General features: G+C 34.3%; 2 protein-coding genes, 1 long non-coding RNA gene and 2 pseudogenes across 4 annotated transcripts; all 5 read left to right on the top strand.

The window, feature by feature from the left end:
• The first annotated feature begins 738 nt into the window (after nt 1-738).
• LOC143541161 (protein RRP6-like 2) lies at nt 739-5,815 on the top strand (annotated as a pseudogene). Its single transcript, XR_013136712.1, has 14 exons — nt 739-1,615; nt 1,750-1,905; nt 2,081-2,239; nt 2,331-2,414; nt 2,511-2,590; nt 2,756-2,806; nt 2,907-3,015; nt 3,100-3,182; nt 4,103-4,148; nt 4,229-4,316; nt 4,402-4,571; nt 4,698-4,844; nt 4,933-5,034; nt 5,100-5,815. The product of XR_013136712.1 is annotated as a protein RRP6-like 2 (transcript).
• A 2,992-nt stretch (nt 5,816-8,807) lies between these two features.
• LOC143541138 (uncharacterized) lies at nt 8,808-11,159 on the top strand. Its single transcript, XR_013136705.1, has 3 exons — nt 8,808-8,826; nt 8,928-8,989; nt 9,700-11,159. It is a non-coding gene; the product is annotated as an uncharacterized LOC143541138 (long non-coding RNA).
• Nucleotides 11,160-12,800: 1,641 nt separating this feature from the next.
• LOC143541135 (gibberellin 2-beta-dioxygenase 1-like) lies at nt 12,801-18,347 on the top strand (annotated as a pseudogene).
• Nucleotides 18,348-19,109: 762 nt separating this feature from the next.
• Nucleotides 19,110-21,047, top strand: LOC143541136 (membrin-11-like). The gene is made up of 4 exons (XM_077034034.1): nt 19,110-19,392; nt 20,272-20,392; nt 20,488-20,637; nt 20,724-21,047. The coding sequence occupies exons 1-4, from the start codon at nt 19,157-19,159 to the stop codon at nt 20,883-20,885; spliced, it is 669 nt and encodes a 222-aa protein (XP_076890149.1). The 5' UTR covers nt 19,110-19,156; the 3' UTR covers nt 20,886-21,047.
• A 1,528-nt stretch (nt 21,048-22,575) lies between these two features.
• On the top strand, nt 22,576-23,034 carry LOC143541175 (uncharacterized). The gene has a single exon (XM_077034064.1). The coding sequence runs from the start codon at nt 22,576-22,578 to the stop codon at nt 23,032-23,034; it is 459 nt and encodes a 152-aa protein (XP_076890179.1).
• The last annotated feature ends 4,201 nt before the right edge of the window (nt 23,035-27,235 follow it).

Here is a 27,235-nt window from a genome sequence, read left to right as displayed (position 1 = left end):
TGGATTTTCCGACGAAACCATTTTACTATTGTTATTCTTGTCATGCTCAATCATACAGCATCAGACTGTGAGATCGAGTTCATGATTGTTCTCTGGTGACTTGAAGGCATCTTGCCAACAAGAGAGAGAGAGAGACTTGACTTAATGAGAAAAACTATATGGGTTAGTTTAAATTATTATTTTAAAATATATAAAATGACTAATGTGCCCTCATGTGCAATTCATATGACTTGACTTAATGAGAAAAACTATATGGGTTATGGCTAAATGTTAAATGTTGTTGAATTTGTAAACGTAAGGGATAAAAATGTTGAATGTTGTTGAATTTGCGAACGTAAGAGATAAAACATATCAATTTTAAAGATAAAAGGCCATGAGTGAAATTATGAGCAAACATAAAGAAGAATTTATGTAATTATAATTTATGTAATTATGTCTTAAAAGAGCATTCTCATCCTATCCTCTAAAAGTATGTGAGAAAAGTTTGCAAGTTATAGGATGAAGTTTTGAGTGATTGTGACTGTAAATTACAGAGTTAAGGGAGAAAATGTATTGATTTTTTGTAATTTTGGGAAAACAAAGTTTGCCCATATTATTTTTAATATTGTTGAATTGGTTAACTCTAATACTAAAAGTAATAAAATATTATTTAATTGAATATGAGATAGAAATATAATGATTTTTAAAGTAATTATAAAGATTAAGATAGGTAATAACCATTAATTATTACTGTAATTAATGTACATTAACTCACTAATATTAAATTACCAAGTGTAAAAACAAAGATCTTTCTTTCATTCACTCACCGTTCTTCCTCACCTACCCTAATTAACTAAAAACCTGCTATATGTAAAAACACCCAATTATTCCAAACACCTCCTAAACCCTAAAACCCCTGTTTCAATGCCATAATCAAATTCCCACAATCAACTCTCCAATAATGGATCCACGGGTCACCCGAGACCCCCAATTACAAAACCCATCTCGCAAATCAAACGCCTTGAAGCAATTCACATCACCCACCAAAACCCCTAATTTCGCCAATTCAATTTCAAACCTATCAAACCCTTCAAACACCATCCCATGCAATAAAGACTTTCACTTCTACTTCAATTTCGACGAATTCAAAAACCCAGTTCAGGAATTAGCTAAATCCTCCGAATCGTTACTCGAATCGATCGCATCGTCCGCCGAGCAAGTTTGCGGCAAAAATCAGGTGAATTTACTTAATTTTGGTGATAATGATGGAGTTTTTGATTGGTTGGTTAACTTTAATGATGAGTTGTTTGAAAGATTTGATGCTTCGGTTGACGAGTTAATGAAATTAAGGAATAAGGAAGAGGTGAAAGGGGTTGTGGTTAAGAATGTAGGTAGTGATGATGGGTTTCAGAAAGGGTTAGTTAATGATAATAAGTTGGGTGATTCGTCGTCGGTTAAAGTTGTTTTGTGAGATGGGAATGTGGTGGGGACGCCGAAGGCGAAGGTTCCGTTTCATGTAGCGTCGATACGGAGGCCGCAGGATGTGTATAAGATACTGGTGAATAATGATAATCAGCCGTTTGAACATGTTTCGTTGCAGCGGAGTGAGGATGGGTCCAGGTTTATTCATCCGTTGGTGAGTTCGAGTTCGGTTTATTGTGTTATTGATTTGTTTCTAGTTTTGGTTCGGTTATAGAAGCACATTTTTTACTTTATGTATGATTATTAGTGGAAATTTAATAACAGGATTGACGTCTTGTGTTTATGTAGGAGAAACTTTCGGTTATGGATTTTATTGATAGGACGGTTAGTGATGTAGAGCCGGAAAAACCGTCTCCGGTTGAAAGTACGTCTTTCAAGCTTGTACAAGATGTAAAGGACTTGAAGGAGTTAGCTGCTAAATTGCGTGATGCGAATGAATTTGCGGTATTCTTTTATATTAAGTTTTATGTTCTTGTGAATAAACAATATACTAAAAACCTTTAGAGTTAGATTAATAGAAGGGTAGTTACGTAATTTTCTTGATATCGGTTTTCTTGATTAATGTCTTCGTCTTATGATTATTGTACATATGGTTTATACTAGTATCTGGGCTGTTTAGGTTGATTTGGAGCACAATCAATATAGATCGTTTCAAGGGTTAACGTGCTTGATGCAAATATCTACGAGAACAGAAGATTTTATTGTGGACACATTGAAACTACGAGCTCAAATCGGCCCGCATCTACGAGAGGTTTTCAAGGATCCTACCAAAAGAAAGGTTATTATTCGCTTCTTGGTTGAAGCAAATATTGTATACAATTTTCAACTCTTTTATAAATTAATAACACTGTAATATTATTATTAATCAGGTTTTGCATGGAGCTGATCGGGATATTATATGGCTGCAACGTGACTTTGGTATATATGTTTGCAACATGTTTGATACCGGACAGGTTATCTTTCATCTCATTTTCAGTATGCTTCATTCGTTTATTTGTTTATTTATTTTTTGGATTTAATTTTATGTGAGTGATTTTGATATTTTACAGGCGTCAAGGGTGTTAAAGCTGGAGAGGAATTCGCTAGAGTATCTATTGAGACACTTTTGTGATGTCGCTGCAAATAAGGAGTACGTCTTTCTGGTCCAGTTGCGAATAAACTGACCAAAATGCCCTCATGCGCCACACACATGACTGGACTTAACGGAAAAATATTAATTGTCATTAGTGAAAAGGACGTGATAAGATACTCTGTAATTTATGTTTTCTTATTGATTTTTTTTTGTTTTTCGCAGATACCAAAATGCCGATTGGCGACTGCGGCCGTTGACTAAAGAAATGCTGAGGTAGCACTTGTTTGTTACAAAGTTATCCTTTTTCCTTTTATTACATATTCTTTTTTATAAAAAAATTATTTATGTGTGCGTCTTTTTTATATTTTAATAGATATGCCAGAGAAGACACACATTATCTTTTGTATATATATGATGTTATGAAAAGAAGGTTGCTTTCATTACCAAAAGACCCCGACTGCACTGAAGAACCACTTGTTGAGGTAATTAAACTTCATTTTTGTATAATTTAATAAAAACAATTGAAATTCTCGGCTCGTTATTTTATTTTAAATTGTTGGTTTCAGGTATACCAGCGCAGTTACAATCTATGCATGCAACTCTATCAGAAAGAACTTATGACCAAGAACTCATATCTAAGCATTTACAGGTAGATTGTTTTTATGATTTTCAAATTTTACAACTTGATTTGTGATACATTTATAGATTCCAAATTTGAAAGTATTTTATAAATGACACTCATTATAATTATGGGTGCTGCTAAACGTACCCCCTCCCATCCATTTTTACTGAACATACCCCCTCTCTCAAGTTTTACATTAATACGATTTAGACCTTTTTGTTGTTTCTTTTGTCATTTTGTTATCTTTTATTATTTTTATAAAAGCATTTTTTTTTCTATTTTTATGTAACAATTTTTTTTTCTATTTATCATTTTATGTATATGTAAAAAGCCTTTAATAAAAATATATTTTTTCTTACTTAGAAAAACGTTTTTTTCTATCTAAAAAAACAACTCTTGTTTTAAAAAAATACTTTTTTTTCTATACTCGTTTTAATCTTTTTGGAGAGCGTTTTTTTTTAAATTAAGAGATAGTTTACATTCTTTTATAAAAAATCATATTATTTTATAAATAAAAAGGTTAAATAACATAAATTTGACTCTTTTCTCTAAGTAACATTAATCTCATGTATCCAAACCTAACAAAAAAAATCAAATTGTTTTGAATACATTTTATAAAAAAAAAGAAAAAACTAGCTAGAGAAAACATACAAAACTTTTTAATACATGTAAACAAACTTTTAATAAGATCTTAAAGAAATAAAATAATAAAATCAATAACAAAATATATAAAAAACTGTAAAACAAAAAAAAAAAACTTAATAGTTTTTTATTTGATATTTGAGAGAATTATAAAATAAGATGGACTAACATGTCAATTACAAATGTTAAGGGGAAATGAAAGTTCTTTTTTTTTTTTTTTGGGGGGGGTATGGTTAGCACGGGAGGGGGGTACGTTTAACCTCCTATAATTATATATATAATTTTTGTTATTGTTGCTGTTTTAGGTTGCATGCTGCTGATCTCAGTGGCCAGCAACTTGCAATTGTTGCAGTAAGCTATTTCTTTTTTTTTCTTTCTTTGTAAAGATACTAAAAATATTATTTTTAAGGATTTATTTCTGACAAATGCAGGGACTTTGTGAGTGGAGAGACGGTATTGTTCGTTCAGAAGACGAAAGTACTGGTTATATATTGCCAAACAAAGTTCTTATCGAAATTGGTAATTCGGCCATTCTTTTTATCTGTTTCTTTCTTTTGTTAAAATTTTAATATTAACTAGTTTATTAATCTGTCAATTTTATAAGCAAAGCAAATGCCAGTAACACCCGGAAAGTTACGCCACGTATTGAAGTCGAGGCTCTCGTACATCGAGCGAAACCTTGGCGCGGTTGTTAGTATAATTAGGCATTCAATGCAGAACGCGGTTGCATTTGAACCCGTTTCCAAGAAATTGAAGGAAGAACACATTGAAATGGTGAAGTTTCTTAAATTATAATTTTGTTACGAGGTTTTAATCTTTTAAAACCCGAGATAAAGACAAAGAAGCAAAACCCGAGATAAAGATGTGAACTTTAGTTTAAATATCATGTAAACTGTGCAGATGGCTGCAAGAAATGCTAAACTTAATAACGGTGAAGAAGTTGCAGGTGAAAGTAATAGTAATGCTGTAGAAGATGACTCGTTTGAGAAGGAAGTCGGAAACTTTATCGTTGGTGCGAATCAAAGCCATAAATTAGATGGATCTTCTGTATGTTATTACTTATTAGCTTGTGTTCTTTCAATTTATACAAAACTAAAGATTCTTTCAAGTAAAATGATTTTATTTTCATATGCAGGGTTCGAGAGTAAGCATCGAGGTGCAAAAGAAACCGAGTCGTGCATTTGGAGCCATGTTTGGAAACACAGCAGGAAAGAGAAAGTTCGATTTTGAATCAAAGGTGGGAACTTTGTTTTTGCCTGAAGGGTATTTTAGTCATTTTGCTAAATCTACGTTTGTTAATAGGCAACCGAGGAGACTAAGGTTGAACAGATCAAATCTTCTGTGTCACTCCCATTCCGTTCTTTCGCTGATAAAACCGAGGTTTCACATCCTGTTGTGAAAGAAAGACCCTCTGCACCTCGAGAAATTCCGGTTTTGCCCCTGGCTTCTGAACCGGTAACCGATGTTATTAAGCTGGATTCTGATTCTGATATCGAGGAGGAAGAGGAAAAACCGGGAAATGATGAGGGTAGTGAGCGGAAAACGGAAGGTGAAAACAATGTGATATTGTTGGATTCCGATTCCGATTGTTCCGATGAAGAAATGGATGGAAACGAGGGGGCCGTTCTGCCGTCGGGTCTTTCATCAAGCTCCCAGAAGTGTGTAGAAACTGCTAACGAGACGAAAGTGTCAAACCCGGGGGCAGAGGATGGTGGGTCAGGCGGGCTCGTGGAGGTGAAACCGTTTTGACTATGCAGCGGCTACGAATGAAGTGCGGTTCGGGGAAGACGGGTCGGATGGGGAAAAGGGCGGTGGTGGTGGTCGGAAGGAATCGGTTGGTGGTGAAAGGAGTGGTGATTTTCAGTTGGGTAAGCGGCGGCAGGCTTTTCCAGCGACAGGTAACCGGAGTTCAACTTTCCGGTGAAGGGGTGGCGCCATGTTTATGTGTAGGAACTAGCTGTTTAAGAACTTTAATATCAGGAAAAAAAATCAAAATTGTCTTAAATATGTTTCAATGGAATTTTATCTTGAATCAGGAACCAATAATTTTCATGACTTCAATTTAATCCATTGATACAAATGTTTAAAGATAATATTATTCTTTTTAAGAAATCGTATACTTTTAAAAGTTTGTTTTTTATTATTGAGGCAACAAACACCTAAATAAAATTGACCCATCTTTAACCAACTTATATCGACCTTACATAATATATAATTTTACCAGACACCATGTATGCTTTTATTCTTGACGGCTTTTTAATGTATTAGTATGGAAAGAATCCCCTACAAATGCACGGTTAACCGTCTTTTAACTGAACGTGATTTGAGGTCTGCTATAGACCGAGTATATGACTTTCGAGTTCTCTTTAAAGGTTAATTTTTTTTCTCTTTAATTATGTTGTTTAATAACCATTTAAATACATTAAATTTTCCCAGTCCAATTCAAAAAAATCAATAAACTAACCCAACACGGTCCAAAACTTTATAATTGAGTGATAGGTATCTAAACACCAAAAAATAGTGCCCACTGAAAAATATTCAATCGACTTTATTGTTTATGGAATCAATTTTCATGTATTCATTCAATGCATATCCTCATTAAAAATGTCGATATATTCTTTCAACACACCGATACCTTTTAAAGACTGGTTGATTTGTATATGTTATTGATTCTCCACTGTCTTTCAAGTAGTGAGACCTTTTCTCTAGAGCACACTATTAATTATTTTTTTTAAAAGACCAACAAACATTTTACTTATAAAATAAAACCTAGAAGGTTGCTAAAGCATTACATCATCATTAATTATTTCTTTTTAAACTAACAACAAACATTTTATTTATTTATTTATATAAAGAACACCTAGCAAGTTGCTAAACCATATACCCAGAACCAAAACCAAAAAAAAATTACACTCAAGAAGCCAGGCATTTTAATCTTCTCCATCAAATCTTATAACCGATTTTCTGTCAAATACTAAAGCATTTCTTGCTATTTATAAGCACCAGATAGTCACCAAGGTAATAACGTGAAGCATCTTAGCTTTCTTCTTAGTGAAGCTCGGATATTTCTTACCATTAAAGTCTTTTTAACCTTTCACGTTATATCCATCTATAATTTATTTATATACTTCATTATTATGATTATTATTATTAAGAAAATTGAATTTAAATAATCTCGACTATTGAGTATTGAAAAATAACACCCTAACTAACGAAATGTTTGCTGATGGTCTCATTTTTTAATATATTTGCACCCAACGATCCTCGACTAACGATTTCCTAACGTCGTTAGTCGCAATTGGCCATGGAAAAATCAATTTTCGTCAGAAAACTCTTTTTTTGCCAGAAAACTTAATCTGAACACCACCGCTGACCACCACTTGAACACTACCACCACCAACAACCACCTACTTACTCACCACCATCCAACAACCACCACCGACTGACTCACCACTAGCCAACCACCACCACTTGAACCCCACCGACTGACTCCGACGGTGGTTCCAGAGTTTAGATGACCTCAATAATTGTGGCTTTTAATAAAAGAAAGTTACTAAATGTTCGATCGAAGGTTACAAAGAGGGCTATGACGAAAAGTTTGAGTTTTCCAACAAAAAAAGAGTTTTTCGGCCAAAAAACGTTTTTCCAACTATTGGCGACTAACAACGTTAGAATTCTGTTAGTCGCGAATCATTGGGAACAAATATTCTAAAAGATGTGGCCGTAGCAAACATTTCGTTAGTTGACAATGACACTGTTATTTATCAATAGTTTAAATTATCTAAAATCCATTTTTCATTATTATTATTATTATTATTATTATTTCTTTTTGTTCTATGTTTTAAGGTACAAACTAAAATGTTTAAGATACAATCAATTAACTTTAGAGATGTTAATAGCATATTATTATGTAATGATTCACCATAGAAAAATCTTAAAAGTTAGATACAGATTCAAATGGTAAGGAAAAATATGATTTACTGTACACAATTTAAAGTTAGAAAATGAAATAGAGAATGCAACGTGTGTGCTAAGAACACCCCATATCTCTACTATATATATAAAGCACAACTAAAGGATCTTTTAAATTTTAAGAGATACCTAACTTGTTGCTAAAAGTGAAACTCCTTTTGCATGAAATTTTGAATTTCAAGGGTTAAAAAGGTCTTTTAAACAAAACCATTATAAGTAACATGATTTTGGTAATATATAATTACATTTTATGCCCTTCATCTTTGATTTCTTTTTTGTATATTTGAGCAATGTTTACTTTTCCACCCTTCATCTTTCTCAATATATTCCTCAAATCTATATTTTTTACTATTTCTTTTATATCTTTGAGTACATTGTGTTTTTAAAAAAATTCAAACATGCCGTTGCAACGTTCTTATTTTTATCTACGTTTTGATATAAATTTCATTCAAAACTTAGATACTGTTTGTAAAGTACAAGTCGAAGCTGCATCTATTTACAAGTCTTTAAAGCAGAAAAAATACAATTTTTTAAAAAACATAATAAATGAATAACATCAATCAATCAATCATACCCAGTAAAGTACCATCAACAGCAAAGCTATAGGTAGGGTCTGGGAAGGGTGGGATGTAGGCACACCGTACCTCTATCCAAAGGGATAAAGAGGTGACTTTCAGAAAGACCCTCAGCTCTAAAGTACATATATATAAAACAATACAGAGGAAATCCAAGTTCAACAGTAATAATAATCAAAGGTTTAAGTCTATAATAATAATAATAAATGAATAACAGTTAGATAATAATAATAATAATTAAGTAAGTTATGAAACTCCTCCCATAACCAATTCCTTATTAATCTCTCCCACCGTCATCGTGTTCTGGTGGTTCTTTCTTCTGACGCTCCTATCCTCACCACTACAGAGATGGATTATGTTCATCTCTAAGATTTCTTCACTCATATGTAAACTAATTCTATCTGACTTTGTTGTTGAATTGTGAAATTAATGATTTTGTAGTTGAATTTAGTTAGAATCAAATTCGGCATTTGTCTCTCAAGGTTTGACTTTTAGGGCCTGTTCCTGATTGATTTATTACAACTGTTAAGTTGTTTGCTACTGGATCAATTCATCGTTATTTGCTGTAATTTCGTATCAACAGACACTTGGAATTAACTAGGAGAGTTAAAGCTGCCCATCTCAAGAAAGGAGAGTTTACCAACGGTATGTAATTTCTATGGTTATTAATCGTTCATTATGTATGTTCAGTTAGGGTAAATTAAGTTTTCATTTTCATACTACTTGGTAATTTTCGTGATATTTTAACTTCTATTCCAAATTGTTATAATAACAAGCTATGTCACTGCGATAAAACAATAGTGTTGATTTTGTGGTTAGTAATTGATCTTATTTTACTCTTCAGTGATCAGATTGTCTCATGCTTGCTACATAAATCCTTAGAACTTCATATAAGTTAAGTTAATCTCACACAATTTGTTTATGTTGTGCATTAAAATACAATTTGAGTTAATTTCGTTCTATTACCTTTGTGTGATTTTGGCCTATTCAGCAGCTAAAGAGGAAGCCAAACTAAAAGCGTTTTTATCTAGCGTCATGAAATAAATATATTTGTTTGGGTTAGGCTATTTCGGTTTGGTTTAGCTCTATTTTTTGTTTGGGATTCTTTTATCAGTTATTTAAATAGTTAGTTAATAAAGGGATTCCAACCCAAACTCATTATCCAAGGCTATTTTGTATGGCCCAAATGGTAAATCAGAACCGAAACTAATCGAACACAAACCGAAAAACGAAACCAAAAGGTTTCCAAAAACTCATAAACAGAATTTTTTGTTTTGGCTCAGTTTGAGACAACAACCGACACAAAAACTGAATTTTCTATTGTTATTTTTTTTTATCTTGGTTTGACATTGCAGGTTGTTTGGCAGGACGACATAGATCCAGACGTTGTATGTTTTTTGGTGGCATATTTGCTTCCAAAATGGATTAAGATTAAGATCGATTCAGAGATACCCTTATGAGGCAATTTTTGAAACAAAGCCATTTACAAACCCGTTGAAGTGCAGAGCAATGAAAGCAACGGATGGAGTCCGAACAGAAAACTGTTTACAACGGCTGTACTTGGTAGCAAGGCGGCGATAATAAGAGCATTTGATCGGGACTAAAACATAGAAGGATTGAAGTGATAAGTCAAGGATCATGCGGTGCTGATATAGACAACAAACGATGCAGCATCGACATGCATTCTCAGCAATTTGTAGATCAACTACATGGCGTACGGACAACAGTGATTCAAGATGTTTGGTAGTTGCGTAGGAGGCACTTTGGGGCTCAACTTGATGATCATTGATACCTAATAAATGTGGTTTTGGGCTGCCAAACAGACCGGGACGGCAGGTTTAATGATTTTAGTTTTGGGGCAGAATCGAGGTAAACCATGGGTTCGTAAGACACCATTGGGGATGATCAAGGTGCGATCAAGGGCTGTTATGGGGCTGTGGATGCTTGCAAATCGTGATAGTGGCTGGTTAGTCGAAGAATTAGGCAACCACCGGTTGCCTTATTGTGGCAATCGGTTGTGGCAAAATGATGGCAAAATGTTAGAGTTGGAAGCAATGCCAGTTGTGGTATATTCAAGGGGAAAGGTCACAACTCACATTGAATGCCATGGAATGGTTAGAGTGCTTCAAAGTTTCTATTTTTGTTCTCTTTTGTTTAATTGTTATAGTGGTGGTTTTTTGAATGCTATATGGTTGTAAACAACAAATTTTTTGAATACATTTTATGGTTATAAGCAATACTGACATGCATTTTGAATTCAGGGGCATAATTGGTATTTTGGTAAATTTTAAATTGCACCAGCAAGAATTGATATTACAGTCTGTTTTGTATCACTGTTCAAATTTTTTTATTCAGGGGTAAATTGAGAATGGCATGTTTTGGATATCACCATTAAAGCATACTGGTTTGACTTTACCTTTATGAAATGTTGTTTGACATTATTTTTAAAAGCACGTTTGACTTCATCTTTAAAACACACAGTTTGACTTGTTTTCTCAATCACATAGTGATATCAAAGGGTGCATCCACCCTTCATTCGTCCCAAAAAGGGAAGGGTGATGTCTCATGGTTATAAGCGATTTTGGATGTTACATTGAAGTAAAAACTTTCATAAAAAAGTTCGAGGCAATTCTTCATGACTGCTTATGGCTCGCAGAAGGCCGATAATGATTTTAACAAATCTTTTGCACATGGGAGAATCAAACCGTCTAACAAAACCGTTATTTGATATATTAATACGAGGTCAACATTGAACAATTACCGCTCATACCGATAGAAGAATTGCCGACCAGGGAAAATGTCATTACCGCCGCATCGCGCGGGTTACCTACTAGTGGAATCATACACACTGACTTTAATATTTAATATCAACAAGTAATTTTAAAAGCACGGCCCACTTACCAATTTCAACAGTGTAGTGAATGAAATATTTTAATAACTTCAACATAGACTTTAATTTGTACACCTATGAATGATAATGGAAGTGAACCCTGTGTATAGGATAATTAGCAATAACTCTTAAAATTATTTCACGACTATAAGACAAGTATAAGATTTTGTGATATACTCGTTTTTCCTACCTCGTATACCTTTTTATGCATACAGTTTGAAAATGAACACAATTTGATAAACAAAACAAAATCTACACCTTTCATGGTGCTTTGTCACACCATAGGTTTTGACTTTTAACCATGCTCACTATTAGTATTATTTATTATTCGTTTTAACTATTTGTGCCCTAAATGATAAAGCCAAATTTGACTATCTTCTCTTTTTACTTTTTTAGCTCCTCGTTGGTTTCCTATTTTGGGTAACTTTTGGCATCAAATCTCTTTCACTAAATCTGACCATCTTTCTCTCTCCTAAACAGACAACCACAATTGCCATTTCAAGTTTGTATAATTCTTTTCATAAGATTCTTGTGTCATACTTTAATTTTGAGAGTATTTGTGTCATAATCAGACTATATTGTACGTCTTAATCAAATCTACACTGGATTCAGAGTTTGGCTTGAGTGTTTCTCTAAGAAACCATACAATTGGCTGCCACGTGACAGTCGTCATGCCACCACAAGTGTAGAGCTCTCTGACGTAACACATGGTGGAACTAAAACCCAGGTGAGCTCGGGATTCAAACTAACAATCTCACAAGACCTAACTCAAATCTTTCATTGCCAATATCCACCCAAAGTAGAGGAGCAAAAAGCCCAAACCAAAAACTGGAAGAAAAAAAAACACGGAACCGGTTTTTTTATACTCGTAGGCTACGAATAGAGTATACATTTTAGTTGCAAAACCTGTACCTAAAATCGGACCCGATTTGTACACGGTAATACCCGAAACCTGGAACTGGTTCCATACCCGGAACTGGGTTTTCCAATACCCAAAACTGGGGTTTGAAATACCCAATTTATACCCGAAATTACCCGAAAAATACATGAAAACTACCCAAAAAAAAAAGTCAGCTCTTTTATAAAACCCAATTTATACTCGAAAAAAACCCAAAAATAGGGTTTTTTGTTCATGCCCCGGATAAAGTATTCAAATATCCGGTTTTTGAATACCTGGTTAGATGCCCGAAACGAACCCGGTGCATAGGATATGGTGTTTAGAGACTATACCAGGACCCGAACCAGACACGGGTATGGCCAATACCTAATTGTTCATTACCTGGTCATACCGGGACCCGGTTATATACCCGAAACCGAGTATTAGATAAATCAGATTTATGCACCTATAATCCAAAGTATCACATGTAAAGATCGAACTTGAGTCTCTATTGGAAAAACCCAAGCCTCATCATTGGGGCAGGTATCAAGTTTGTATATATGGCTTTATAAATGAACCCATCTTCTCCCTTCATTCTTCAACCCAATTCTTGAATTTGGAAAAAAAAAGAAAAAAAAAACAAATATTTAATTTGCTTTCAAAAGTTCACTCTTTATCAAGATTCAACTATGGTGGCTGCATCAGAACCTCTGATCCAACAGTTTCTTGTGAAATCAGATCATATCCCTCTCATTGACCTATCAAAACCTGAATCACAACACCACATTGTTAAGGCATGTCAAGATTTCGTTAAAGTTTATAAACAAACTCGAATCAGAAGCTGTTAAGTTCTTCAGTTCTTCTGCTTCCGTTAAGGAAAAGTTCGGGCCACCCAACCCGCTTGGTTACGGAAACAAAAACATTGGTAGAAATGGGGACGTGGGTTGCGTCGAATACCTTCTTCTCAACGCGAAACCCGAATCCATACACGTACCCAAACATCCAGTAAGAACTTACTCTAGATTAATTATAATTATATACGTAGTATTTAACGTAGTTTTTATTATGTTATAAAACGCATGCATCTTGTAAACCTACTTTTACGTCTACAACATTATAAATATTTACATACACACCTTGATACCGTTTTTACTATAGTCATTCAATGATTATAACCTTCGAGTTTTGTTTTGCATTAATACCATAATCTTTTGAAGGCCATCTACACATGCATAGAGTATTGATGTGTTATTTATTACATTTTGTTAGCTGGTTGTCTATACATGTTATGTTATGTTATGTTATGTTATATTACAGCCTTACAGGGACGCTGTGAATGATTATGTAACATCAGTGAAGGCAATGACGTGCGAAATTCTTGAATTATTGGCAGATGAAATGAAACTACAACCAAGAAACGTGTTTAGTAAACTATTAAAGGATGAACAGAGCGACTCTTTTTTCCGGATAAACCACTACCCTCCGTGCCTAGAGCTTCAAAATGAAACAAATGGCCAAAAAAGTGGTCGGGTTTGGAGAGCACACAGACCCGCAAATTGTATCCGTTTTGCGATCAAACAACATATCCGGATTCCGGGCTTGAGATCTCGTTGAGAGATGGAAGCTGGGTGTCGGTTCCACCTGATTCTAAATCTTTGTTCTTCATTGTGGGCAATTGTTTGCAGGTATTAATTGGGTAATTAAAAACGTACAAGTTTATTGCATGATATATTGATATAGATGTGTTGGTATATAGAATTTGTTGGTTGGCATATACTATAGTCATAGGTAAGGCTGAGGGGTGTGGGGGGCGCGAGTGGGGGCTCCAGCCAATAATATTGTGACGTGTGGCAGAGAGAGAAACTTGATAAGATGGGTGTTGGTTGTGGTGCTCGCGCCCCGGGACATGGTGTGGAGGGGCGCGAGAGGCGGCGCGAGCGGTTGTTTTTTTATTTTTTTATAAATGTATTAAGAAAACGTATTATTAAAAAAACTCATAAATTATTTAAAAAAACACACATTAATTAAAAAAACACATTAATATCTAAAAAAAAAATTAAAGTACTAAAAAAAACATTATTCTTATTCTTCGGCTTGGTCTTCTTCGATCAACCTCTTCCGGATACGTTCCTTTTGTTTTTCCATCAGCATTTGGTCGACCGGATTTAGGTTACTGAAGTCTCTTGTAAGGAAGTCCAAATCTCTCATTCTTTTTTTTTTCCTTTTTGTCATTAGAGACCATCTCCATGGTTTTGTTGAATTTATTGAGGGATTCAACAAGATCGGTGATGTTTACGGCTTCCCCCTCAGCCGGTTTTTTCCCCCTGGCGTCCCTTCCCAATGGCCGCCTCCTCGGCGGTGAAGACGTTTCCTCCCCCGCAACGTTTAGGTCGAATCCAACCCGGCAATCCGACCCGGCGGAAGTGCTATACGCTCCAGACGAACTAGTTTTAGTCCGTTTCGGCCCTACTTCCGCATCAAGGTCCGGCGCCACCAGCTCAACCCACTTAGAACACCTTCTCAACCTCTCCCACACCTTTACATCGTCCCACGTCTTCACCGTCCCATACCTCCGCAGGCACTCCTGCTTCCACTCTTCGACAGTGAAATTATAAACCACCAAATCGTCACTGCCACTTGGTCTCATACGACCGGCGTTCCTGTTGAACAGATTAGTAAACAAGCCGACAAATTTTCTGATTTCGGTCCACCGACCCGAAATCATATCGGCGTTCCGCTCTGTACTCCCAACGAGCGAATAGAACGTCTCCCTAACCTTTGTCCAAAAGACCTTGCTCTTTTGGTAGTCCGCTGCAAAATGCATAAATAAATTTGTAAGTCATTTAACTTTTTTATTTAACTTTTTTATTAAAAATCATTTTTAAAAACGTTAAAACAATTACCGCAACGCCGATCCTCAGAAATGACTATCCAAGCCCGACACAGGGCTTCCTTCTCATCCGATGACCACGGAGTGGTTTTCCGTTTCGTCCTTCCAGTCGAAGCCGAACCCGACCCGTCCGTTGCAACTTGTTTTTTCCGGTGGACGCGTCTTCTTTGTCCCGCAGCTTCACCTTTTGGTTCTTGTGTATCCGGAACAACAAAGTTAGGAGACGGTTGTATGTTGGATGGTTGAAAGCCGGATGATTGTTGCGACCCCGAATAAAACATCGGTTGGTCCGGTGCCGACCATAAATCGTCGTAACTGTAATCTGAATCTAGGTTTGGGTACCAATTTCCAGCCATGTTTTTAAAAAAAGGTTTCGAAGATGGCGTGATTTTGGGTTTTGGGTGTGGTATGTGATATTGGTATGTGATATTGGTTTTGGGTGTGTTATGTGATATAGTTGTTTATATAGAGAAAAAAAATTTTTTTTTTAATAAACATTATGAGCCCAACGGCTCTATTTACGCAACCCAAGACTCCTTCACGCGTATTCCCAGCCGCTACCCCTCTTGCGCCTGCCTCTTTTTCAGCGCTCGCGCCCCTCTCGCGCCTCGGTGGTGTGGTGCTCGCGCCCCGGATGAGCTCACGCGCCCCCTGTCACGCTCCACACCCCTCAGCCTAATAAATAAATGGACACTAGCAATATGGTTAAAACTTACATCAATCAACATTGACACTTTTTATACCTTTTGTTTTAATATTTAAAAAAAAGTATATTTAACAATCACTCATAAAGGGCAAGGACACAACTTAATAATTTGATTTGATATATTTGTTTTTGCCATTTTAATAATAGCTTTTCAACTTCCAAATTTTGATCGTAACGAAAACTTTTTCTGAACGATGATCAAAGTCTTAATAATAAGGAAAATTGGATTTTAATAATCCCAACTTAATGCAGTTGACTGATAATAATCTCAACTTTGAAAGTAGCTGTCACTGGTCCCAACTTTCACACTATTTATTTTCATTGGACCTCCGTTAAAAAAAACTTAACGACGTTATGTTTTTTTCCAAATTTCAAACTGATATTTTAGGGCTTTTGATCGGAATGAGAATACGAGTCGATTGATGTAAAACTTAACTCGAAACGACGCTTCAAACAACTTGATTTTTGTTAATTAAAGTTTAAACACCGAAATTGAAGCTTCCTTTAGTCGTTTGGACCACCGTTTGGAAGTAAGTTTTACATCAATCGACTCGTATTCTCATTCCGATTAAAAGCCCTAAAATATCAGTTTGAAATTTGGAAAAAAAACATAATGTCGTTAAGTTTTTTTTAACGGAGGTCCAATGAAAATAAATAGTGTGAAAGTTGGGACCAGTGACAGCTATTTTCAAAGTTGGGATTATTATCAGCCAACTGCATTAAGTTGGGATTATTAAAATCCAATTTTCCTAATAATAACAATAACAAGGAAATTAATTAGTTTTTAGTAATCCAAGCTATCACATTAGTTGATGATAATTCATACTTACACTTTGATTAATGATAGCCATTTTCATTTTTGTTGACAAAAACAATCCCAGTAGCATCATTTTCATAGAATTATACTTGATTTTCACTCAATCTCTCAAATAATGATTATGAACGAAATGGAGAAATGTGCTAGTGAAATTGACAACAAATTAAATGTAACTAAGTGTCAAATCTACGATCATTATGCTACTGGGATTGATCTTGACAACAATATGAATGTTAGGATTATTATTGGTTAAAATGTAAATATAGATTGTTATCGATCACTAGGTGATAGTTTAATAATGAAAACTATCACCTAGTGACCGATAACGATCTATATTGACACTTTATATAAGGTGATAAAAAATGATGAAAATTATAAACATGAAAATTATATAATTTAGTTCAATTTAATTGAAACATGGTATAAATAGTAAAATGACTTGCAACTAATTAAAATTATATAATGAAATAAATGATGAAAATATAGAATATTAATAGATAATTTGTTTTTATTTATATTCAAAACTAGGGTTCCTAATTTTATCCTCAAGTCGCTAACTTTAAATTCAACAAAAGATGGTATTGTTCATCGATCACTTGGGCTCAACTCAAATTTTACAATCCAATTTTTTGCACTAGCGACATGAATTTCATGTCGATTTTTATAATGCATTTAAGTGTCAAAATCATTTATTATTCGTGTTTTATTCAACACACAACATTTGCTTTTATTCTACGTGCTAATGGAAAGGTTTGTAAAATGAAAAAACCATCTTTCAAATTTAGTTTTGTTGATTCAATTAATCTTACCAGATGATCATGACTTGCAATAACAAATTACCGTACTTATTAAACAAAATGGGACTTTAAATAAAGACGAAAAACACAATCTTTTTTACCAACCTTTTGTCCCAATTAGTAAAATTTTTAGATCCGTCATTTGCTACACCATTACCGCTTAGATTCAATAATATCAATTAGGTACACCGTTATAATCACTAGTGCTAAAGCAAAACGAGATTGGTAATACGGTTCATCCGCTAGCCCGCTACCATCATAAGTGATATGCATTGGTGTACCTAAATAGGTTGGCCGGCGTACGTTTCATGTTTGTTTAGCAACACATTAACCAGTTACACAAGATGTTGGATTAGGGATTCAAATGCTTACTATGCATTAATATCCATTAATTGTTTAAATATAAATTACCTCTCATGTACAAGAGATTTCACAAATTGATTTTTTTTTTCATGTGGGTTATATGATAAATGGTTATATTATTAAGTCAATTATAAGAAAATGATTGTTTTGAACATGTAGGTGATGACCAATGGAAGATTTAAGAGTGTGAAGCATAGGGTGATGGCAAACGGTAGAAAGAGTAGGGTGTCAGTGATATATTTTGGCGGACCACCAATGAGTGAGAAGATAGCACCAATGCCATCACTTATGCAAGGAGAGGAAGACAGTTTGTATAAGGAGTTCACGTGGTTTGAGTACAAGAAATCTGCATTCAACTCAAGATTATCTGATGATAGACTTGTTTTGTTTGAAAAAAATAATTGTGTCTTAAGGTCTTAGTCTTCGGTTATTTATTATTTCTTTTGACTCGTTCGAGAAACGTAATGCATGAAGTTGGTTCACCTTTTATTAAAGTACATAATAGAAAATTAGTAATAACGATAATCTCGTTATTCTTTGAGAAATAGACTACTATAAAAGCATATACAAAACAAATAATAAGTAATATAAACTTATAAGCTTATCAACAAGAATATTTGAAGCATGTAAAACTTTAACAGTTTCTTCGACTTCGTTCTTGCCTAGAAAACAAGCAAGATACATGTCGATGATTGCGGCTAAGATACCATGGTTAACACGGGTCTCTTAAAATAGATTTCGAGACTCCCCTTACAGAACTCGTCTGTCTCCCAGGTACAACAACCAAGCCATATGTACTGTTGGATATTGCTCACGCACCTGAGGAATCATCGGGCAAGATGGTGCTATGGATTATGCTGAAAACACAAGAAACTGCTCGTGAAAGGGGATCGATGAACCCTAGAAGTCGACGAACGAAGTTTCAACAACATTCTAGAAGCAAGAGTGATAGAGTTGGATACCCATAAGAAAAGAGTCTTTCCATACACCAACAATGATTACAGTTAAGGAAATCAATGAGGTATCAAGTTGGGATTTCTAAAACGTAAACCAATTGCCATTCTTAGCTAACCAAAAAAGTGTCAGAATATAATCAATGACGGATCATGACCAAAAGACCGACAAAGCAGTTTAAAATGAAAAACCCTAGCTAAAACATTGAGGAACAATCTAACTAAAAGACAAGCGCGCAATGGTACTTGAGGACATTCAAAACAAAAACAAAAAAGAGGTAGCGTAAATTCGACAGCTCGAAATATCGAGCATACAATGTAACTGACCATAAAGGATACTGATCAACAAATATGTCAAACCTGGGAGCAACGGATTTGAATCCTACAATAATAAGTCTCGAAAGTATGACAAAGGCCAAAATATAAGGATCTAAACTGTCTTTATTAAAAAGAACAAAGTCAAACAATAATAATATTCTCATCTCTCTTAATCAGTTTTAAGCTTCTTGTACGTCATCAATGGCGGTTGAAGGCGGAGGAACAACGCTATCGGACCTGTATCAACGATCACGGCGGCTGCTATTGAAAACCAGAGATGATCTGGAACGGCTGGAGCGTCTGGCCGCCGCCGTGGACTCGCCGGAGATCTCAGTTTCCGTCCGGCGAGACATCGGTCAAATCCAAACCCTATGTTCCGAGATGGACGCGATCTGGCGATCCGTCGCGTTAAAACCTCAGCGTGATCTGTGGAAGAGGTTCGTTTTGATTGAGTTTGAATTTAATGCACAATTAGCCGAAATTAGCGTGAATTCGTTGTGTTAGGACTGTTAGGTTAGTATGATTTGTATAGGATAAGATGTTTGAGTTAGAATTTAAGCTTGTTTGGTTAATTACTTAATTGTGGTGATCTGTAACCCTAATTGCATAAAATTTGTGCTTAGAACGTAGAGGAAGTGTAAGTTAGGGCTTTGAAACTGTGAATTAGATATCTGTGCCAAAATTCAACTTCCATAATCAGTTGTGGTGATCGGGAATTCGTACTCGGAACGAACAGGAACTGTGAATTAGGGCTTTGGAATTAAAATTTACACTCTAGGGAAGAATATGATTGAAACACAAATTAATGACAACTATGAAATCTAGGGGTGTGCGTGAAGCCGAAAACACGTGTCCGAAACAGGAGAAACCGAAACCAAAGCCGATGATTTGGTTTCATACTTTTTAAAACCGAACTTACGGTTTGGTTTTGTTTTTTTATGTAATAAAAAAAACCAAACCAAACCGAATTTATAGATTTTCAATTTTTACTTATAAATTAGAATTAAATAAATATGTAATTCAAACATTTTTAGCCCAAATGTATATTTATCTGGTATTAAGTAACAAAATCATCTAGGCCCAAATTCATTATTTTGGGACATTTTTTTTGCCCAAAATTTTCAAACTAAAATGGCAAAACCAAAAAAACTGAAACCGAACCCAAACCGAACGGTGTTCAATAACTCAAAAACCGAAGTTTTGGTTTTAGCCCAAAACCGACACAGCGAACCGTGCACACCGGGTATGAGCTATCAAAGTTTTTTATTGCAATTTAAGCTTTGACAACATATTGATAAGATGAAGAAATTTGTCAGAAAAGTGGAGCAAGTAGAGGAAGAAGCTGATTCGTTGAGAGAAAGTTTAGATCGGTATATGCAGAGGCAGCAAAGAAGGATGCAAGAAGCACAAGAGAGGGCAGAATTGCTCGGAAGAACTGTATGTAAATAAATTAAATTCATTGTTGTGTCAGACTAATTTAGTTTCTTATATACAGAATTACTAATTACAATTATGAAAAAACTTTGGTTTAGAACGGTGAATCATCTCATATCTTGAGGATTTTTGATGAGGAAGCACAAGCAATGGAGTCTGCACGTAACTCTTCAAGAATGTTGGAAGAAGCAACTGCAACTGGAACCACAATTCTTGCTAAGTATTCTGAACAAAGAGAACACTTAAAGGTTTTTCTAGTTCAATATTCAAATAGTTGTAGCATAGTTATAGATGTTGAGTCTGTGTTTCTTCATTCTAATTTACATTTGTGCAGGGAGCTCAAAGGAAAGCGTTGGATGTACTCAACACACTCGGGCTATCGAATTCAGTATTAAGGATCATTGAGAGGCGCAATCGAGTTGATCAGTGGATCAAATATGCAGGCATGATTCTTACATTAATCGTAGTAATTGTTTTCTTGAGGTGGGTTCGATGATATCTTTCTAATTGTTGAAACAGTCTTTTGTTGTACTTCGGGTTAATATTGAAGTCGTGAATTCGTTATGATGGGGATTTTGTTGTCCTTGCTGACATGGCTTGGTAAATCATCACTGGATGAGGGTGATTGGATGATTTAGAGGGTTTAGACTTTTGATGCTTTGGTTTCAAGTAAAAAGCTAATAGATGAGTTTTTAATACCTTTTAATTTGATTTTTTAAGAAAACTTAGGAAAACCATCTTGCTTGCTAAATCATTTTGTATTGCTACTTGCTAAATCGACTAGTTATAATGAAAAGGTCAGGGTCAAACAGCCGACTATAATTTATAGAAATGATGAATCAAATCGGTTGGATTGGTCGGACCGGTTACACTACATTTTTGTTTATAAGATCACTGGTTTTTGGTACGGCTAAGATGCTTCTTTAAAAAGGCCCCTAGTGACCCGAAGTCATTTTGCTTAGAATATGTTTTGACCCGAATTCATTTTACTTTGAATCCGTTTCATTGCGAACTCATATTGCTTAAAACCTGTTCTAACCCATACCTGAACCAGCCAACGCTCGGTATGCACATTGTTTGGTTACGTAGCCCAGCATGTAGCCCATAACTCCTAATAGATATATACAAGGTTGGTTTATGTTCTTACTTTATCTCTGATTAACAAGTCACATCATATAATAACATAATAAGATACTTATAAATGTAAATTTTAAATTGTTGAGTTGTTGATCTCTTAATAAATAAATAGCTTTAGAAAGAATGTAAGATTTGAAACCAATTAACAGTAGCTTTAATTTTCATAACATTCTTTCCCCCAGTTGTAAGTAATTAACTCACTAATATTTAATACTTCTTATTCTTAGGCGCATAAATGACTTGTTTACAAGTTAAGGGATTGGCATATATTTAACTAATCAACATATTTTAAACACTTAAAAACAAACAAAAGAGACATGCCTTGTATGATAAACATCTAATGACTTGTTTTTCACTTGCTATAGGATTGTGAATCCAATAAAGTACATTTTGTACCAGGTGTATTTAGTACAACTTAGATAATAAACTGTTTTCAGTAGTAGCTTTAATATTTATAACATTCTTTCCTTAAATTGTAAGTAACTCAATGATATTAAATTACAATGCTTGTTGAGTGCTTCATCTATTTTAAAATAAAAGAATATACCAAGTTAGAAAAAAAACACGTTAGTTGTATATCTCTTGCTATCAATAATATTGGGAATCCAACAAAATACATTTCATACAAATTTTATTTAGTGAACTGTTTTTTCCATGTAACAGTTAAATAGAAAAATCGGTGATCTTCAATTGATAATAAGTAACAATATAGAAAGTTAAAGATAATATCTGAAAGAATTCAGGACTCCCATGGATGATTATTGAGAAATTGAATGTGAAATTTTGCATATACAAGAACAGTTCAGATCTTGAAATGGAAAAACATGATTTCTAAATTATTACAAGCAAGGAAATTTATGAAGAAAACCAAGGACAAAGTAGACTACAGTGTATAGATATTTATTTATCATTTTTTCGGTGGAGATTTTTGTGCTTAATTTATGATTTGAATAACTAATAGGTACAAAGAATAAAGTAGATGTTTTTCTTTGTTATAAATAACACACGAGTCCAACATTCCACATGCAAGAGAAATATAAACAAACACGATGAAGGTAATTGAACACCAGCATCCGCTAAAGCTCATTGATTTGCAGGTAAAGAATGAAGACGCTGAAGAATCTGATGAGGAGGTGGAGGAAGAGGAGAAGGTTGCGGTTGCACAAAATGAGTTTGTATGTCCATGTAAGCGGTGCAACCAACCAATCAATGAGTATTATAGGTACTACTATAAATGTATAGATGATTCATGTGATTATTCTCTTCATAAGTTTTGTGCAGAGCTCCCTAAAATATTAAAACACAGATCACATTCTCATCTTCTCACCCTCATACCGAATAGATCCGGTTGGACATGCTATAATTGTTTACTTATCACGGAGATGCCATTTTACAAGTGTGGGGCCAATGAAAATGAGAGTTGCAACTTTGCTCCTCATGAATGGTGTACTCTACTTCCAACAGAAGTGCACACCACCCAGGTCACTCACAACATACCCTCATTCTAATGTCAAATATCCCAGGTGTATTTGGCAGCATATTTAATTGTTTTGTTTGTCACTTACCTTGCAATGGATATGCGTATGGTTGTGATGAATGTCTTTACTACGTTGATGTCACTTGTGGGCTTATACCCAACAAAATCACGCATGAATCTCACCCTGGTCATCTTCTTTCAATAGTTAAGGGGGGTTTACCGAAATATAAGTGTATTATGTGTCTCAAACCTTTTGAATATCTTCCACGTTTACCTCCGTTGAGTTTTAGTTGCTGCATTTGTGATGTATATATACATCCGGAATGCGCTTTGTTGTTGCCAGAGACAATTAGACATGCTTATGACAAACATCCCATGAAGCTGAGTTACCTCCCAATTGAAAATCATAAGAGTGAATACTTTTGTGAAATTTGTGAGAATGAATTGAACCCTCATTCTGCTTTCTATCATTGTGATGAATGTACTCAATCGGTGCATTCTAATTGTGCTCCTTTGATACTTTGTTGTGAAACAGAAACCTATTCCCGATATAATAATAGCATTTATTGGTATTTAAATGTCAAGTTCGGGAGCATTCATAAGATTCGTGGTCACCCACATCCTCTCTCATTTGTTCAAGGGACCGAGAGTGATGGTCAATGTGTTATGTGTTTTTGGGAATTGCAGCACAGTATGATATATAAGTGTTTTGAGTGTAAGTTTGCGATTGATTACCGATGCATGAAGATAAAACGAGTGAGGTTGTAAAAAAAAGTGGTCGATGTCTGTTTGTTCAGTTTCACTTGACTTCTTATTCCTATGTACTTCCTCCTTTTGTGTGTGAAAAATAATTGTATTTTACGTGGCTTATAATCGTTATGTCATCCAAAGGTTAAGTGCTTCTTCTATTCAATGATCACGAATATGATAAAATCACTAAATAATAATTATAAAACTTTTACAATTGGAGTGAAAAATTGTATCAAAGATTATATTGTAACACATCATACGAATTATGTTAATTTCTAATAATGTCACATTCAAGGACCTTTCAAGGCAAAGAGAGTACAATATCATCATTTGTGCACATACAGTAGTTGAAGTTACTCAAGTTCTCTAAATACATTTTGGGTATCAGATGTTACAATATTCTAACAATCTGTCTCGGATCAACTCAGTTTATAGAACTCTTTAAGACGTTTTGAAAACGTTGGTAAGCTTGAAAATTTATCATAATGTCGGGTCATTAATTTGCGGTCCAAAACCATTATATTTACATGTAATGAAGGTTTTCTATTTTCACGTTCATTCATGTATCTTTTGAGTTTTGGTAATGTTTAGATGTCTCATTTGAGGTAACATTTAGATACAAATATATTGGTAAAGCTATCATAAATAATTTATCCAACGTTCATGAATATAAATGAATAAATGAGAGCTTGTTTGTGTTAATTGGTTCGTTTAATAAACAAAAGAATTTCTCAAGTTCTCGGAATATTGTTTATGAAAAGTTTGCTAAGGTTTGATTTTGATTCTTGTTACGATTTTTGTCTCTGAACAAACTATTGCAAAAAAATAATAATAATAATCATAAAAATAATTCAAATCATTACAACACACTAAAAACTTAAGGACATATAACAGCGTTACAAAATCATATAATCGGTTTGTCTTATACCCTATGATTCTATGAAACCAAAATCTTAAGGGTTTGTTTAATATGGGTTAATAGAATAAGTGTGAGAACTAAATAGAACCGGGGCAGGGGGGAGGGGGTGGTGAAGGAATGAAATTGATAATTACTATTTCATTGTTTCGCTTGGTTAATTTATGGGATTGAATAAATCATTACTTTTTTTTTGTTTGGTAGACACGAAAATATGCGAGATTGAAATACAAATGACAAAAATACCATACCTCAAATTAATCAAAATTTACCAAAAAAAAAGATGGTAATGACATTGACAGCGGTGGTTGTGATCAATAGTAGTGGTGGTGATAGTGGTGGTGGCAACGTCTGTGATGGTCAGGTGGTGACGGTGATGGTGGTGGTCATGTACCGGTTGTGGAGGGTAGGTGGTGGTGGTGTTGAGAAAATTGGATGAAAGAGGTAATAGAATGGAAAAAAAACTAAGGGTGTGAAGGAATGATTTTGATGCGTTGTTTACGGTTTCCTTTGGATCTCACTTTGCTCTAGTTGCACTTGGTATGTATGCACTTCACATTTCATCTTATCATCGATTAATTTGATATTCATTACTAAATTGAAGTATATGTGGATCATAGTTAGTAATCGATCATAATTTGATATCAGAATTCAATATAACTGTATCATACTCAAATTAGGGTTTCATTTACTTGAAATCTAGTTGTAATTTTTTACATTTAGATGCATGTCCTTAGACTATTAAGAGAGTGAAGTTTGATCTGGTAATTTCATTAGGAATGTATATGACTTTTAAGAGCTCAAGCTTCTAAAGCTCGAGCTCAAGCTCGTGTGGTGCTCATGCTCAGTTGTACAACGTGAAATTAATAGATAGAACTAGAAGTGTAAACGAGCTGAGCCCGAACTCAACTAGGCTCGCTCTCGGCTCGTTTTAACTTATGAGGGTTGTGCTCGGCTCGATTGAGCTTTACAAAAGGAGGTCAAAGCTTGGCTCAACGCCGCTCAAGCTCAGATCGTGAGTTTTTTTTTCAAGCTCGGGCTTGGATCGTTTATTATTTATTATTTAATTTATATACGGTTTTAGTTACTTTTATTTATTTTGAGAAAAACCTTAAACAAGCCAAAGCATGGCTCAACGCCGCTCTAGCTCAGCTGTGCGGTGCAACTTAATACTTAGAAGTCTAAAAGAGGTAAAATTTAAAAATATACTATGCTCGTTAAGGCTTGACAAGTCTAAATGAGTTTCCCATACGACTATACGAGGCTCGCGCTCAGGCTCGATAACTAATTGGGCTTTGTTTTTATCGTACATTTTTTCTCCTTTTTTAATGTTTTCAAATTCATTACCGTCACAACCAAAAGTGAATTTCGATACACTTAGAATGATGAAAAAAAAAAGATGTGGATGCCGTTTGTAGTAGGTTATCATTCAATGTAATTATCATTTCTTTTGATTGCATTAAACTAGATTATATTACAAAATATCCAAAATGATTATGGGGTGAACACTCACAAAGTTCGTTTATGTTCTTACTTTATCTCTTATTAAGATACTTAGGGGGTTTGGGATTCCTTATAGTTTAAAAGTTACAGGTTATAAGTTATAAGGTGTTTGAGAAAGTTAGATTTTGTGAGTATATTAGTTATAAGTTACAATTTTAACTTATATAAGTCATAAGAAAGTAAAATAAGGAATCCCAAACACATTTTTAAATTGTTAAAAGTAGTTGAACTCCTAATAAATAAATAGCTTTAGAAAGAATTTAAGATTTGAAATCAATAATATTAATACTTATGTAGTAGCTTTAATTTCAGAACATTCTTTACCCAAGTTGTAAGCAACTTAAATGATATATAATACTTCTTATTCTTAGTTGCCAGATAGTTAATTAATTAACGTATTTCAATACTAATTGAGTGCCTTTAAACAAAAAGAAAATATATTAAAGTTAAATTATCTAATCTATATTATTTTATAGAGTAAATATGACTGTTGGCGCCACAGCTATTTTTTTTGGAATATTTTAACTACCATGTCTGTATATATTTTCTAAGGAAGTAAATAGAAGCAAGTTGACTTTTTGGTGGAGTGGCAGAACAAAGATGGTTAAAGTTTGTGCTGCTGGGTTGGACTCAAGTTCGAGGCTCCTACAATGTTTTGAATTTGTTATGTGGTGCTGGAGGTACTTATTGAAATGTTTTAAGTTTTTATTTTTGGTATATATATATTCTAAAAGATTATTAGTTAAACCAATGAAGTGAATCGGTTGAATGGATTGACGAGGGTTGGTTAAATTAGAAACCACACATTTTTGGCTTAGTTTTGTTCGAAACTTCGGATTTTATTTTTTTAAGGTTTTTTACAACTTAGGTTATTTTGCATATTCTTGATAATTTAGTTACATCCTTCATAAAGTTCATGCATGGGAAACCACCGTTAAAAAAACTGGCATTATTAGTATTGGTGTTATTTTAATCAATAACAACATTCGTTTTTATATTTCCAATTCAAATGTATGTTTGGTTGCTATACGATATGTTGGTTTCATAACAGTATTGTTGCAAG

Source organism: Bidens hawaiensis, unplaced genomic scaffold (assembly GCF_021521415.1).
Source record: "Bidens hawaiensis isolate Kalapana, Puna unplaced genomic scaffold, B.hawaiensis_p1.1 tig00012472_1, whole genome shotgun sequence".
NCBI classification, from domain to species: Eukaryota; Viridiplantae; Streptophyta; class Magnoliopsida; order Asterales; family Asteraceae; genus Bidens; species Bidens hawaiensis.
Note: the sequence above shows the minus strand (reverse complement) of the source record. Positions and strands in the feature narration are given on the sequence as shown.